Consider the following 14,085-nt stretch of genomic DNA (forward strand, 5'->3'; position numbering starts at 1 on the left):
TTTGAATGAACAGGTAGCAGGGTGTGCCTTCATTTTGCCTGTGTTTTCAACTATAGGTACAAGAGACTTCCTTTTACAGTAGCTTTGCCTTCCTTCTTAAAGAAGGCCTTCCTTTCCATTGAAATTTTTAAAGTAATCACTAGTGAGTTCGGGACAATGTTTTATCTTATAACAGTCTAACCTTACCCACACACAGCCAACAGGATGGATCAACTGAAACCCCATTTTTTCAGCCCTGGTAACAATTTCTTTCCTCAGCTAGCTCTCCGTCCCTTACCCGAGAACAGCCTTTTGTTTGGCGTCTGTGCAATCTCTATGACTCTGGATCTTTGCTCTGCAGTTCTCCCACTCACTGCTATGTCCACACCACTGGAGGAGGCGATGGACACCTTGATCAGGGTTTTCCATCACTACTCTGGCAAAGAAAGAGACAGATACAAGCTCAGTAAAGGAGAACTCAAGGAACTCCTCACCAGTGAGCTCACTGACTTCCTTTCAGTTAGGTGCAGCTCCTGAACCTCTTGAGTTATTGTTTCACGGGTGGGATAAGCAGCTATTTAGGTGGTCAGGAATAGCATCTCTTTCTGCAAGGCACATGCTGCCACAGCCTCTCAGATAACAGCTGTCTTTGTGGAGCCGTATAGAAGGAGATGAGATCAAATATCCCATGTGAGAATTGTGTTTTCACAGGGTGGTCCAGCCCCGGTGCCAGGCTGCGTGCCACCAGCAGCAGAGCCAGGTACCTGTGCTCAACTTATTCCTCTGTGTTTTTGAGCAGGAGGGCAAGGGCAGCCTAGAAGCAGTAGAAAAATACATGTTAAATCAAGGTTTAATCAGTTTTTTGTTTGTTTGTTCATTTTTAACAACAGGACATAGATAAGTCCTTTGAAGAATTAAATACAGCAACTAGTTCTCATGAGACAAGAAAGTACCTTGTGCACATTGGCCACAGATACAGCACAGCTGCTTGTGTGCGCTACAGAGAGATGATAAGAAAATTCTTTCAGCAATAAGCTGCTGATCTGAGTACCACTTTGTACATTTGTTATGTTCTGCATTACACAGCATGGATGCTTTTTATGGAATAATGACCAGATTCATAGATGTTTTTCTGGATCTTCTTAATTGTAAAAATTGTTGTGGACCCTAACACCACCAGCAGGATTTTTTTTTACATTGTATCCATTTCCTTGAATTGCATTTTCTTTTAATCTTGCTATTGATTTATTATCATGAAGTTCACTGTTCTTACTCCCACTGAATAGGATGTATTGTTTGCTAAGTAGAGATCTTCTGAATGTGATGAATAGATGAATAATATGACCACTTATGAATAGCCTGTTGAAAATCTAAATACAGCTACTGAAACCTGTTAGATTCATTTCAGTGCACATTTAGTACCTGTATTCCTTCTAAGAGCTGCACTGTCTTTGGTTTCTATTGCTGTGCACTCCAGACCTATATTTTTAATGCTGTGGCTAGAGGTATATTAATATTCAGATGCATATTCCATGCAGCCATTTGTTTAATAGAAGCAGAGCTTGTGACATAGCGGTGGATTGCGCTGGGTGTGTCAGAGCTATGCATTCAAGATCTGCACAGCTAAGTCACTTTTCTTTCTCTTTAGGGCCAAAAGGACCCCCTTCTGGTTGATGAGATTATGAAAGATCTGGACTCCAATAAAGACAATGAAGTGGATTTTAATTAATTTGTCATTCTGGTCGCTGCTTTGACTGTGGCATGTAATGATTTCTTCAAAGAACAGCTAAAGAATGAGGGATTTTAAAAATGCTTGGTACAATCGATCTCCTGGCCACAAATGTGAGCAAATCATGCCTAGTTAGGTAGACTTCATCAGGGTTTAGTGAATGCAAATCATCATTCCTCCAGCTGTTACTGGTGTAAGACACGGGGCAGATCAGCATCTGGTGTTAAGTTGGAGCAAAGCTACTTTACACTACTTGAGATCTGGCTTTTAAAATTTTCAGTTTTTGCTCTGCATGCATCTGTAACATGCATTCATCAATTGCCCAGGTCAATGGTTTGGGGTGACAGATTGTTTGGCTGAAGTTGAGGCTTCTATTTCCTAAATATCAGTGGGAAGTAAAAGGCACAGGAATGTTACTTATATACTTTCTGAACTGGAAAATTTTGAATGAGACATAGAACTTGCTATTTAGTTTTCAGTCATTTTATAACCACCATATTTTTGCAGTTCAAAAAGAGCAACTTGTTTTTCGCTCAGCTCTGTTTAGTCTAAAGCCCTGTTTAGATGCTGCTCCGTACCTCCCCACACTCTCCTATTTCAGATGTGGTCACAGCTGTCTCCTGCTGCCTGAGCAGACGGTATCACTTGCCATTGTTAAGGGTTCATTATCCCCACCTCCCCAGCTTCAATTTTGTTGTGTTGGCACTACTGCATCCCAGTAGTCCACCTCTTCACTTGGCATAAATCAGTTTATTTGTATGATAAATTATTCAAATACACAGAAAATTTAGTCAGCAAACTGGTCTGAGGGCTGATGGAAGGACTGAGTCTTCAGGGGAAATGTAAATGCCTTCTGCTTTCACTATGCTGACACCCTTAAGAGGCAGGCTTTTAGAGGATCACTTGTGGGGGATTTAATGACAGGATCCCAGGGTACAGCTTTGTAATGTGAGTCATCTTACAGAACAATGACTTCATCTCATACTGATCCAACCCACTGTGTGGAAGCAGTGGGACCCCATGGCCAGGCACGGAGAGAGTAGGACAATCACTTTCAGTGCTAACCTGCTCTTGGGCTGAATTAAGAGTACTTCTACACTCCTGTTTGAATGAAACACACTTCCAAAGCCCTCTGAATCCTCAGTGGCAGGGTGTCGTTTCTTTTTTCTTGCACAAAGAACTCCTTTTGTTCCTTATTATTTTGTTGGCATCTTCAAACTATAATAAAAGGCATCTGAATTAAATGGTGATTTTCTGTTTGTGTAAGGGGTTAATAAAAAAACTTCCCCCAATGAAGATGTGCCCTTCTAGGCAACATTTGAAGAATGCATTTCACTTGTCTCTTCTCCCCAGACCCTTGGACATAATTCAGTAAAGACTATAATATTTGTATAAAATCATATATCATTAAGAGGATATAATTTATTACAAGAAGGGGATTCTGTAGGGTCTAATAAATATTCTAATAAATATAACAAGGGTCAGGCATCATCCTAAGCAAGGGGCACCACCACCAGATGACGTTATCCCAGAAAAAAGGAGAATTTTCGGTGGTGGCAGAGCCACAATGTGCTGCCTCTTTAACTCTTCAGAGGCAGACGTTAGGTAGGATTCACAGAAGATCCTAGGCCAACACAGCAGAAAAAATATTGAAGTAAAACTGACAACAATTGCACAACTTTTTGCTCCCTGCAGTGTCGTACACCTCAGTATCATTGCAGTTGTTGGACCCCGTTGCCAGGAGTATCAGCCAGAAAAAGTAAGACTGCTTTTATGGTTTCCCATAGGTCCTGAAGACTGTTGCTAATCTCCAAGCCTTTCCCCTTCCTCCAAAGGGAAGGGAGAGAAAAGCAGTTTAAACCTTCAACCCCAAGCGAAAAGGAGTGTCCCCGTAAGGCCCAGTTTCTTCATTATGACTGTTGAGGAAGAGGCTTTTTGGAAATGAGCTCCAGAAAGTTCATAAACCCTCTGTTCATCCCTGATGAGCCCCTGGACACATAACAGCCCATGTGCCGAGCAGAATTATGCTGTCACAGCTGGTAGCAGCAACATGCCCCAAGAGTCAGGCAGAGAGAGCTGGTGCCATGATGGAGAGGATCAGTAGAGCCATCTCATCAGCTGAATTTATTAGGGATTGAGTGCAGCCTAATTCCTCTGCAGAAAGAGCTTTCTTGCAAGCTATGGGTGAATCAGAGGAGAATGACTCAAATGATCTGTATTCCAGCAAATGTTTTATAAAACCTCATGTATCACCCTTTTTGGCTTTGCTGGTTATGTTTTTCTTATCGCTGCCTTATCTTCAAGGACAACTGTTAAACTATATATCAGCTTTAAGGAAGAAATATTTTTGCACAAAGACTGGAGACAAAGCAGAAAATGAAGAAAATGCTTCGAAGCACATTCAGATGCTCAAAAACACAAAGCCTTGGCACAATTTAGGATCCTGGGGTATCCTGCCATCCTAATCTTGGGCTAACCGTGGGCTGACCCACTGCACTAGTGGGTCCTTCCTCTGCCATTCCTTTCCCACAGGAGCTAGCTAGATCTGCATTAGTAGGTACCACTTCTGAGGAAGATACCTGAAGCTCATCTGAAAGTTTTGAACTGCCTTTGAACCTGAAAAAGCTGTGAGCAATCCTCTTTTCTTTAAAGCAATCCTCAGGAGAGACAACTGCATTGAGGCCATTACACTGGCTGCAGAAGGTCGTGCTTGCACAGTCAACCTCACTACGGCCACTTTGTCCTGCAGATGTGAATATTTTGGTTTTAGCTCCTCTGAGCAGGGAAAAATATCCTTCAAATATGAAGGCAGTATATTTTCTCTTTGTTTACTGACACTTTTCCTGCTCAGTAGAGTTTGCCTGTAGTTCATGAATCTAGCAAGCACTTTGAAGTTTTACATGCAGAGGAAGCTTGTTGTGTGGGTTTCTCCAAAGTGTCTCAGCTTTTGGAGTGATGTTTAATTACAGGCATTTTTTTCATTTGTGTTATCAGACTGTTTGAAAATCTATAGAAAATTGAACACCACCATAAGGCCTAATATTTTCAAGTTACATTAAAGACCAATAAAAATACAGCAATGCCAGACAAGATCTTCTCAAGCTATTGTGAAGTTGTTTTGGCTGACACCTAAAAAGCAGATTTTCAGAAGATAAATGATATTATCTTGAAAGCTTCAGTCTCTGCCATTTGCTTTTATTTCAGTTCAAAAGAGACTTGAAGTGCCAGTGCAACTGGGTACATGAAGTCTGATGCACTATTGATAAATTATAACCTCTTCAGATTTGGTATCAAACTACAGATCTTGAAGGGCTGCATATGACACTACCATGATCACAAGTGCTTTGTGATGGATCAGTCCCTCTGAGCTTTGACTTGCCAGCCAAGCCCACTGGGAAGGCACCACCTTTTTCACGCTACAGCACTGTAGAGGGTGTCGAGTGCAATGGGATAATCATCATCTTGCATTAGTTCCTCCTCATAAAGGTGAGAAACAAAGTTGCATGGGGTTGTGGGAGGCGAGAGAGAAGTGACACTAGGAGACCCCAACAGAAGAGGTGATCTTTCCAGAAGTCAGAAATGTCATTAATTGCTTTCTACTAAATGCCATTTGAGAAGGAACTGAAAGTTATTGTCAGTGACGATGTTATATTTACAGATAGGAATCCAGTGCTGCACTTGCAGGGATGCCTTGAATACATGGAGTATCCGTGTTAATCTGCACTCTCTAGCAAAGGCAATCTGGCATCTCCAGAGCCTGTCACAACTGCTGGGCAGGCGCAAAGCTGCGCATGCAGCATGTGCAATGCAGCCCAGAGCTGCTGAGGGTGGCACAACAGCGCAGCAGTTTGATATACCCACTGTTTGGTCTGGAAAATCTGGACGGGGCTGCTTTTCAAATCGTGGTAGTGAAGTGAGTTAGGGCACTTACTTCTCACTCTCGGCGCCTTGACACACCGGCTGACAAACTGCCCGGGCTGTCAGCACGATGCCTCCCTGTTCAGGCTCACACACTTTTCCCTTAGCAAACCACAGCAATCACTGCCATGGGTGCATGGCCACAGCAAGGTGCATAGGGTGGGCTGTATCATCTCAAAACCCACTGCAGCTACTTCAGTGAAGCACAGCTTTGTGATATCCCAAGCAGCCAGGGAATTAATGCTGTGGTACAGACAGACCAGAATAAGGGGGAGAAGAGCTCTCCTGTAGCACTGCAGATCCATTCCAGGTCACTCAGCCATCCAAGGCAAAGAATCCTTCCAGGCAACGTGCTCTCTCCAATTTCAGCCCCAAAGAAGCTGAATGAAAGGTCAAACACAAAACTTGCCTCTGAAATCATATTAATCTATATAAAGGTTTTTGACTGGCAGGAGGATTTGTTAGACTGTGATGTGACGTCATGTGCATGTCTAATAAGAGTTTTGATTGACAGACCAACAATTATTAGATGTGTCTTTATGGGTTATTAAGTCTGTTGAATGGCACTGTATTATTTGAAGAAAAAAGGGGTCACATTTTCAGTTCTATATTTCTTCTGCCAGATGATAAGGCAAAGAGATAATGTTTTATTTATGATGAGGTAATCTGTTTTCTAAGCTTGCTCCACCCACATCCTTTCCTCTGCATTGGTGTATGGTGGGTTACAGGCCCTGGGCAGCAATCAGAGAGCACGTGAATGAACTTCATCAGATACATTAAAAAAAACCAACCCTACAAACCCGCAACCTTGTCCTTTCTAAATACCAACTCTCAGCCACCTGCAATCAGTTGCGCATGAGGGGCAATTCCCAAGGAAGAGAACTGCAGCTGCATCCACTTATTTTGCCCTCCAAGTAGATCCTCAGCTGATGTAAAACAACAGAGCCTATTGCTCTTAGTGGCATAATTTTGCAACAGCTGAGTACATGTTCTTGAGACTTTAAATTAGCCTTGAATGGAAATCTGTGTTTCTGTTAGTGGGCTGGCTAAATAAGGACATGTCTGTAAAACTGCAAAAGTTGCAACAAGGCAGTTAAGAGGAAGACAGGAGGAGTGGTTACTCAGAGCACAGGTATTTGGGGGAAAATTAGTGGAAAATGCTCCTGTGATATATCTACTTTAAATTCTAAGCTGTTCTCGCAAGTCCTGGTTGACTTCATGGGTTGCAGAGCAAATTGTCATAGTGTAGCTCGCAAATACCTATCTGTGGAGTCTGCATTAAAACTCCATGTATTGCTCTGACTCTACCTTTCCAGCATTTGCGTGAACCCAAAAACGCACTCTGTGAAAACAGAATAAAGCTACAGCAGGAAAGAAAACATGGGTAGAACATGTTGCAAAGAGCAGAAGAACTGAACCACACAGAGCATTAGTTAATGTTGTGTTTTGGGAGCTGAAAAACGGAAAGAAGTTGAGAATGCTGCAAACAGATGCAGGTTCTCCAGCTCTATCTGGGGACATCAAGTGGCAGCAGCAAACAAGTCCCGTGGCTGGATGGCTGGATGAAGTGCAGGGTTGGAGAACTGCATCCTATTAAACCATAAAGGCCTTGGCTAGGTGAAACCAAAGTTCTTTTTGCCCTTGCACTAATGACTTAATTCTACAGTTTTCACTCAGGGAAAATTTTTTTGTCATTTCTGGTGCTCCAGGAATAATATTATGTGAAGGAGAATCACCAGCCTTTGAAAGCTAAGTACAGTTTCTGTTTGAAATGAAAACAGCTGTTGGCACACCCTAGGTGAAGATGGTCTGTGACATTGCTGTCAAAGGTGAAGCTGTCTTTAGACTTCAGGAGGTTGACAAATGCTGACCAGGTGATCTCAAAGTCCTTCAATGTTTATGATTTTTACACTGACACAAAATATTCCAGTACTTTCACCTAAAAGTGTTTGGAGTCTAAGTGATTAAAGTGTTTGGCACTGCAGCCGGTACAGTACGAAGGATAACTGGTAAGCAATCACATGCATGTGAAAAATAAAGGACTAAGTGATAGGAGCAGTTGACAGGATAAATACGCCATTACATTGGGTATGCTAGCATCTCTTTTCTGACTCATATTGACTAGCTGAATTGTGTAATACTCCACGGTGTTTGTGAAATGGGCCCATTATTGTGATGTCTAACACTACCAGAAACGATTGTGTTGAATCTCTTTTTTCCCAGAGAAGAGACTCAATCAGGGAGATAGTCACTTCAGCTGAGAAATACTTGTCCTTGGATAGGAAAAATATTTTAAAATATCAAAGTGGTGCTTTGTCAAAGATAAAGTTTGTTCTTCATAGTGATCCAGAGCTAATGAATTTTGGAACATGACATGTATGAAATACTTTCTCAATACATCTGAAAATTATATTCTATATAATAAAGTGACGTCAGCATTGAAAATACAGTGACGAATGTTCTAGTACCCCAGAGCTGAATGGGAAAACTGGGAGAAGAGGAACAGGAGCTGTTGCCTGGGGCAGAGTCACTGCGAGAAGGCTGCAGCAGTGGAAGAGGCTGTAGCACTGTGTCCTCTGCAGATCCAGCACAGGACCTGACCTGGGCCATGACGGGTACACCTCCAAGCAAAGTCCAGCTGCAATAACTGTTGTGTTTTGGAAAGGAGATTGTTCTTCTGCAAGGGCACTGGGACTGATCAGAGCAGCTGCTGCAATTGGTGAAGGCAAACATGGCTCACTTTTGTCTGTAGACATGGACCAAAAAGAGGGATCTGCCAAGATCCCTTGCCTGGGAGCCACGCGTGTGGCTCTGGTATTGAGGTCTTCCTGCACCAGCCCTCAAGAGGGGAGGTACCACAAGGGGGATCCACAGAGGAGGCAGGCCCAGGCTAAAATTAAACAGCTTGGCAAATGTCCGGCTCCTCTCCTGATGCCAGAACAATGGCACGAGCCTTCACTGGTCACCCCCTCCTACAGCTCTTCTCTCCTTCCTGGGTGAAAACTTTTCTCCACTCCCACTTCTTGGCCCTGAATGCTTTGTGTAGACGCTGGGTTGAGTCACAGGCAGAGCTGGTAGTGATAACCGCCCTCAGGGTAATCTCGGTGTCTGAATATAATGTTTGCTCGATTATTTGTAACCCGCTAAATTGCGAGCTTCACAGTCTTTGCTCTTATTCAATGCCATAAATAGTGTTAATGCAACACTTATCATCAAGCCTGCATGATGCTGATAGGTTTTCAGTTCATAAATCGCATGAATTTGTCATTTCTCTAAACCACTCAACATGAAAAATCACACATCTCTTGTGTCAAACTGCCCAGAGTTAACAATCTACGTTTACTTCACCTTATGGAAAGTTCAGCTCTATTTAAAGCCAACTGAGACACACACAAAGAAGTAATGGAAGTGTCATTAGAGGGAGATGTATGGTCAGGCTCAGAAGAGGCTTGCTGTACCCAGCACAGAGCCGAGGGAGACAGGTAGCGACCGAAGTCAGTGATGGAGATATCCACTGACCTCAGAGGGAGGAGTCCTGTGTGCAGGCTGGATCAGGGACTGTTGGGAAACCTGCCTGATGCTGAAACCAACACAAGAGTAAAGCAATGAAGCACAAAATGTGATCTCAGACTTGGTATTTCTGCTGCTGGGAATGCGCTCCTTCAGCTGTCATTGCAACTCTGATTGGGTTCCTGTAAAAGGAAATTATCAAGCCATTAACAGGGTCAATTTAGTTACTCCAGTCATGTTGAGCTCTGCCTTTCCTATTGTATGTCCACAGCCTAGCTGCTCAAACTGTTTCCAGTAGTTAGCTGATGAGTTTTATAGAGTGGGCAGTTACATATCAATAACTGCCATGACAGCAATTGAACTAATTTCCTATATGCCACAAACAGTCCCCAAATGTAGTCATGATCACAGCCACAGTTACAGTCCTGAGCGATCTGGCCATCGCAGTTTGGGTGCCCCAGCCAACGGGAGCTGTGGAGATGCGAATAAACCTCTGCATCTATTTTTCTGAGTCTGTGCTGTCGTTTGCCTCCTGGGTGAGTCCTGGGCGGGGCCATGACCCTTTGCAATGGCATGTGGTGGTGAGTCTGTGCTGGATACACAAGGTGATTTGGCAGCAGGTATCTTGATACTGAATTTGCCCTTATCACCAATGATAACATGAAGCATGATGCAACCTCTAAGTGGAGAGGACACCTGATGGTTGATTGACAGGATGTGGCTGTAAAGTTCCTCAGGACTGACATGAAGTATTTGGTAACGGTGAGTGAGTACTGAGTGTGGATTTAGTTACCCCAGTGTTTTCCGTGGTGATGTATGGGATGAGGGAACTGGACCAGAAGCAGGAGCTCCATACGTGTTTGGCTCTAGCTTCTCCATCTCTCCGGTTTTGAAGCAGAGTCTTGTGTAAGTTTGTATTGAGAATATGATATCCTAATGACCTCCAGGGCTGCAATATGCTGTACAGAACCCCCTTTGCTTACTTTTCTGTAGCATTATTTCAGAGCAATTACTGATTGCTAACATGTAATTTAGCAAGGATGGGATCAAAAATTTAGGCCTCGCTGTAGCATTTATGACCCTTCAGAGCCACTAGATTTCTTTTTTTGCCTTAATCTGAGCTAACTGATCCCACTGTTCAGGATTAATATACTGAAGGATTTGCAGCCTGTTGAATGGCTTACCAGTATAATAAAATACAAGTGATGTGCAGCAATTGTCTACCCTGCAAACACACGGACATCCATGTGAGACCTGCAGCCACACGATAAAAAGCAAGGACTGGCTAGTACTACGTCTCCCAGACACCATGGGGGAAAGGAAAAGCTAGTCCCTGAATTAATTCTAAGTTAGAGGGGTGATGAGTGTAAGGGAAATAAATTTAACTTTGCAAAATGTTTAGCAGCTGACATGATAGGAAGTTTAAAGTCCGGTCAGATGTCTCACACTGTGCATCACTCCACACCGCATCTCTTCAGCCAGCGCTGGGCAGCAGTGAGAAAACAGCATCAACAGTGGAGGATGGAGTGCCCAAGGGAGGAGAAATTCTCTTTGTTTGAGCAGTTGGTGATGTAGCACTGTGGATTCACTGCTAGTCCTATCACTTCAAGAAACCACCGGGCACAGACAAGCAGAGGAGCCCCCATGTGACATGCAGCACCTGGGTGCAGGGTGACATGTGCTGCAGGTGAAATTTCCACACTGAGTGGAGGGAATGGGGGCCACAGCCTTCAGTGGGTTTGTGGTGAAGTGAGTGCTGAAAGAAAATAATCTTTTGCAGGACTTAAGGCATGGCAAGATGCTGTGTTAATGAGCTGGAGACTCAAGGGACCATTTTGGAGAGCAGAAAGGGTTCATAACACTGGCTTCTTTTCGCTTCAGGGAGGGATAGCTAAGGAGTGTCTGTAGCTCAAGTACTGCTCACTAAGAAATCGCACTACTAAGGTCATAATCCACAATCTTTCTGTACCAACTACCTTACCTTTGAGGAGACAAAACTGCATTTACCACCTATATTATAGCACAGAGCATCGCTTGATCGCCACGGGGGAGGGTAAACAGGTTTTGTTTCACTACTCTATTTATTCAGCTGTATTTTCTCCACCTCTCGCTACAGCTGGGATCTATTCTCCGCTACAATAGCTGACAAGACACCTACAAGCTCTGAGCATGAGGTGGAGGATTTCCACCGCGGGGCAGGCAGGTCCTCCCAAGCATGTAGTTGAACAGCATAAAAAACTCACCCATGAGCACTGCTTTAACAACCTGAGGCTCTGCAAAGTCTGGGGTGCCCTAGCAATACCCCCTGAGACACAGCAGAGCGGGGTGGGTGACACCCTGCATGCAGCCTGGCCCCTCACCAGCACGACTGCATGCCATCGCTTCTGCCAGGAAAAGGGGCTGCTCCCAGCATGAGTTATGGTTGCTAGCAGGGTCAAGGTGTCATAGCATGAGAGAAACGGGATTATCTAGCGCCTAAAAGGGTCAGACTGGGAATGCATTTTTTTGTGTTATTTAATCCAATATTAATGAAAAAAAAAATTGTCCTACAAACTGTTAACATGTCTCAATCCCATGAAAGAAAAATGACACCGTCCTCATTCACCCAAGAGTTTATATCACATTGAAGGTGCTCTTCCTTTCTGAAATGCTGCAGGGATATTTTGAACCCTGTTTAAACTGCTGATTTTTCTTTGTTTTGTTAGTCACAATCTCATCTCCTGACGAGCTCAGTCTCTGTCAATGGCCTTAAGCAAAACAGTGCTGCAGCAGGCAAAAGGAGGTGCAGAGGGGAAGGGGACCTATGGTACCCTGCAAGGAGGCGGCAGAGTTGGATGAGGAGGTGGTCCCCCTTGCTCTCTCACTCTCTCACAGCCAGGATGTATGGCTGGGAGATGAGCCGCCTTCTTCCCCTGGGACTGGTCCCCTTTGGAGGTCTGTCTGCCCAGGCTCCACCTCAGTCAGGTGTGGAGGCACTGCAGGGCAGAGGCCCTGCCAGCAGTAGCAGCTGCACCTCTGTATGTGGTTTCCTATCCCCATCCCAAATATTTGCCTTCCACTGGCATTAGAGCTGCACAAAGTGCACTCTATAAGAGTTCGGGGGCTGAAGGCAACCCTGGGAATCACCCCAGGCACTCGGAGGTTTTGCGATGAGGCTGGGCAGGATGTCCTCATGTTTCATCGGCTCCTGCCGAGCCCAGAGCTGAAATGTAAAGTGGAAGATCATGCAGAGTAGATGACAGGTTGTCTTAGCATCTCTGTTAATACCATGCTCCACATCCACAGCAAGGGGCATCTGAGTTTAGCTTTTGCATTAATGTTATACAGAACATTTGTAATGCTCAAAGCAAACTCCTGCAGGGGAAACACAAAGCCACCATAGGTCCTGTGTGAGTAAGGAATTGCAACAGATGTGGAGGTGGCTCCTATCCTCCCTCCCACCACCTTGTTGTTTGGAGAAGGACAGTCCCCACACGACATCTGCTGGGATATCCTCCAGCATCTGAAGTTACCTTCTTGTCTGGGCACCTCCACCAGTGTGGTACGCTAACCCTGACCTCAACTATTCATGGGCAAGAGTTTAAAAGAGGCTGACATTATTGATAGCATGTTTTGTTCCAAATAGATCACCTCACAGCTGGTTTAACAGACAGTCATATAGATTTAGCTGCAGTGCCATTTGTCCTTCACTCATTTTTGGAGCTGAATTTAACCAAATCTTCAGTAACTTGTCAAATTCTCACACAGTCAAACATTCTCTCTCCTTTACTCAAGATATTCAAGGACTCAGCATCTGAGGTCTAGGCTAGGCACCAGCAGGGCAAACCGGGACACCCCAGCCAGAACTGGGACTGAGTTCTGCAAAGTGCCTCAAACATGGGGAGTGGAGAGGTCATGTTGTAATTCTTTCTTCATCTCTTCAGAAAGTGAATGTGTGATAAGAAAAGCAAATGAGGCTGGGCTTCCCTACAGCACCTCCTAGTACAGCAGGATCCCAGTAGTCTCCAGGAATTAACCCTGATTAAACTCCCAGACATCCTCTAATGCAAGTTGGGACTAAACCCTAGAGTTTTCCAACAAAACTTATAATTGCCAAAGAACTTGATTGGATTTCAGATTCTGAACTCCCTTGGATAATCTTCTGATAATCCTTGCCTAATATCACAGTATTTAAACAATTCAAGGCAAGTACATGAAGATTAATTAATTCAGCCTACTCAAGTTCTCCAAAGCAACTTTAGAAACCCTGGAATGCAACTTGATGTCAAAGTTCAAAAAAACATATTTTCCACTTCCTTGGTATTTTTAATGCTCCTGAAACTCACACAGATACAACAAATTCACAGAAGTGCCGTGCAGATATTGAGAAATTTACATTAAAGTAAACTGTAAGAATAAGAATTAGAGCATAATAAGGTCAGAACCACAGGTTTACAGACAGAATAAAATTAAGATTTATTTATTTATTGTTCAGCCAACAAGTTGGGTGAAACAGCAAGAAAATGTTTCTGTCCACAAGCCCTAACAATGAAATCAGAAGCAGCAAACTTAAAGCTTTGCAAGTCTGGATGACATTGTTGCTGAATTTTACTGAACAAAAGTGACAATTTGACTGGGAAGCATAGAGCAGAAGGAGACATTAGCAAGAAGCCTGAGGTGGGGAAAGAGTAGTTATTGTATGCTGTATATATTGCAGAGTATTGATGGTTCATCCTGGGTCAGGGGAAAATAATATATCCTAAAACTAGTATCTCCACTAAATTCCTGATTTTTAGTACTCTGCAGAGTTACGAATTTTCATTCCCAGGTTCATCTTTTGAAGGTCTGTCTCAGGTTTCCCTTGAGGACCAGGGCTGGAGCAGTATCAGCTGTTCTGTGGGGAATATGCCCTAGAGAACCCCAAGTTTTCCTAATTTCTGTACAAAAGCTGTGTCTGGCGGGGAGAGGTC

At 43.8% G+C, this 14,085-nt stretch overlaps 1 protein-coding gene across 1 annotated transcript; it reads left to right on the forward strand.

Moving 5' to 3' along the window:
* Positions 1 to 357: 357 nt before the first annotated feature.
* On the forward strand, positions 358 to 1,786 carry S100Z (S100 calcium binding protein Z). Its single transcript, XM_009941827.1, is given in 2 exon segments — positions 358 to 498; positions 1,628 to 1,786. Coding segments are annotated over 2 exon segments (300 nt in total).
* The last annotated feature ends 12,299 nt before the right edge of the window (positions 1,787 to 14,085 follow it).

The sequence above is a fragment of the Opisthocomus hoazin genome, chromosome Z, assembly GCF_030867145.1.
Source record: "Opisthocomus hoazin isolate bOpiHoa1 chromosome Z, bOpiHoa1.hap1, whole genome shotgun sequence".
Lineage (NCBI taxonomy): Eukaryota > Metazoa > Chordata > Aves > Opisthocomiformes > Opisthocomidae > Opisthocomus > Opisthocomus hoazin.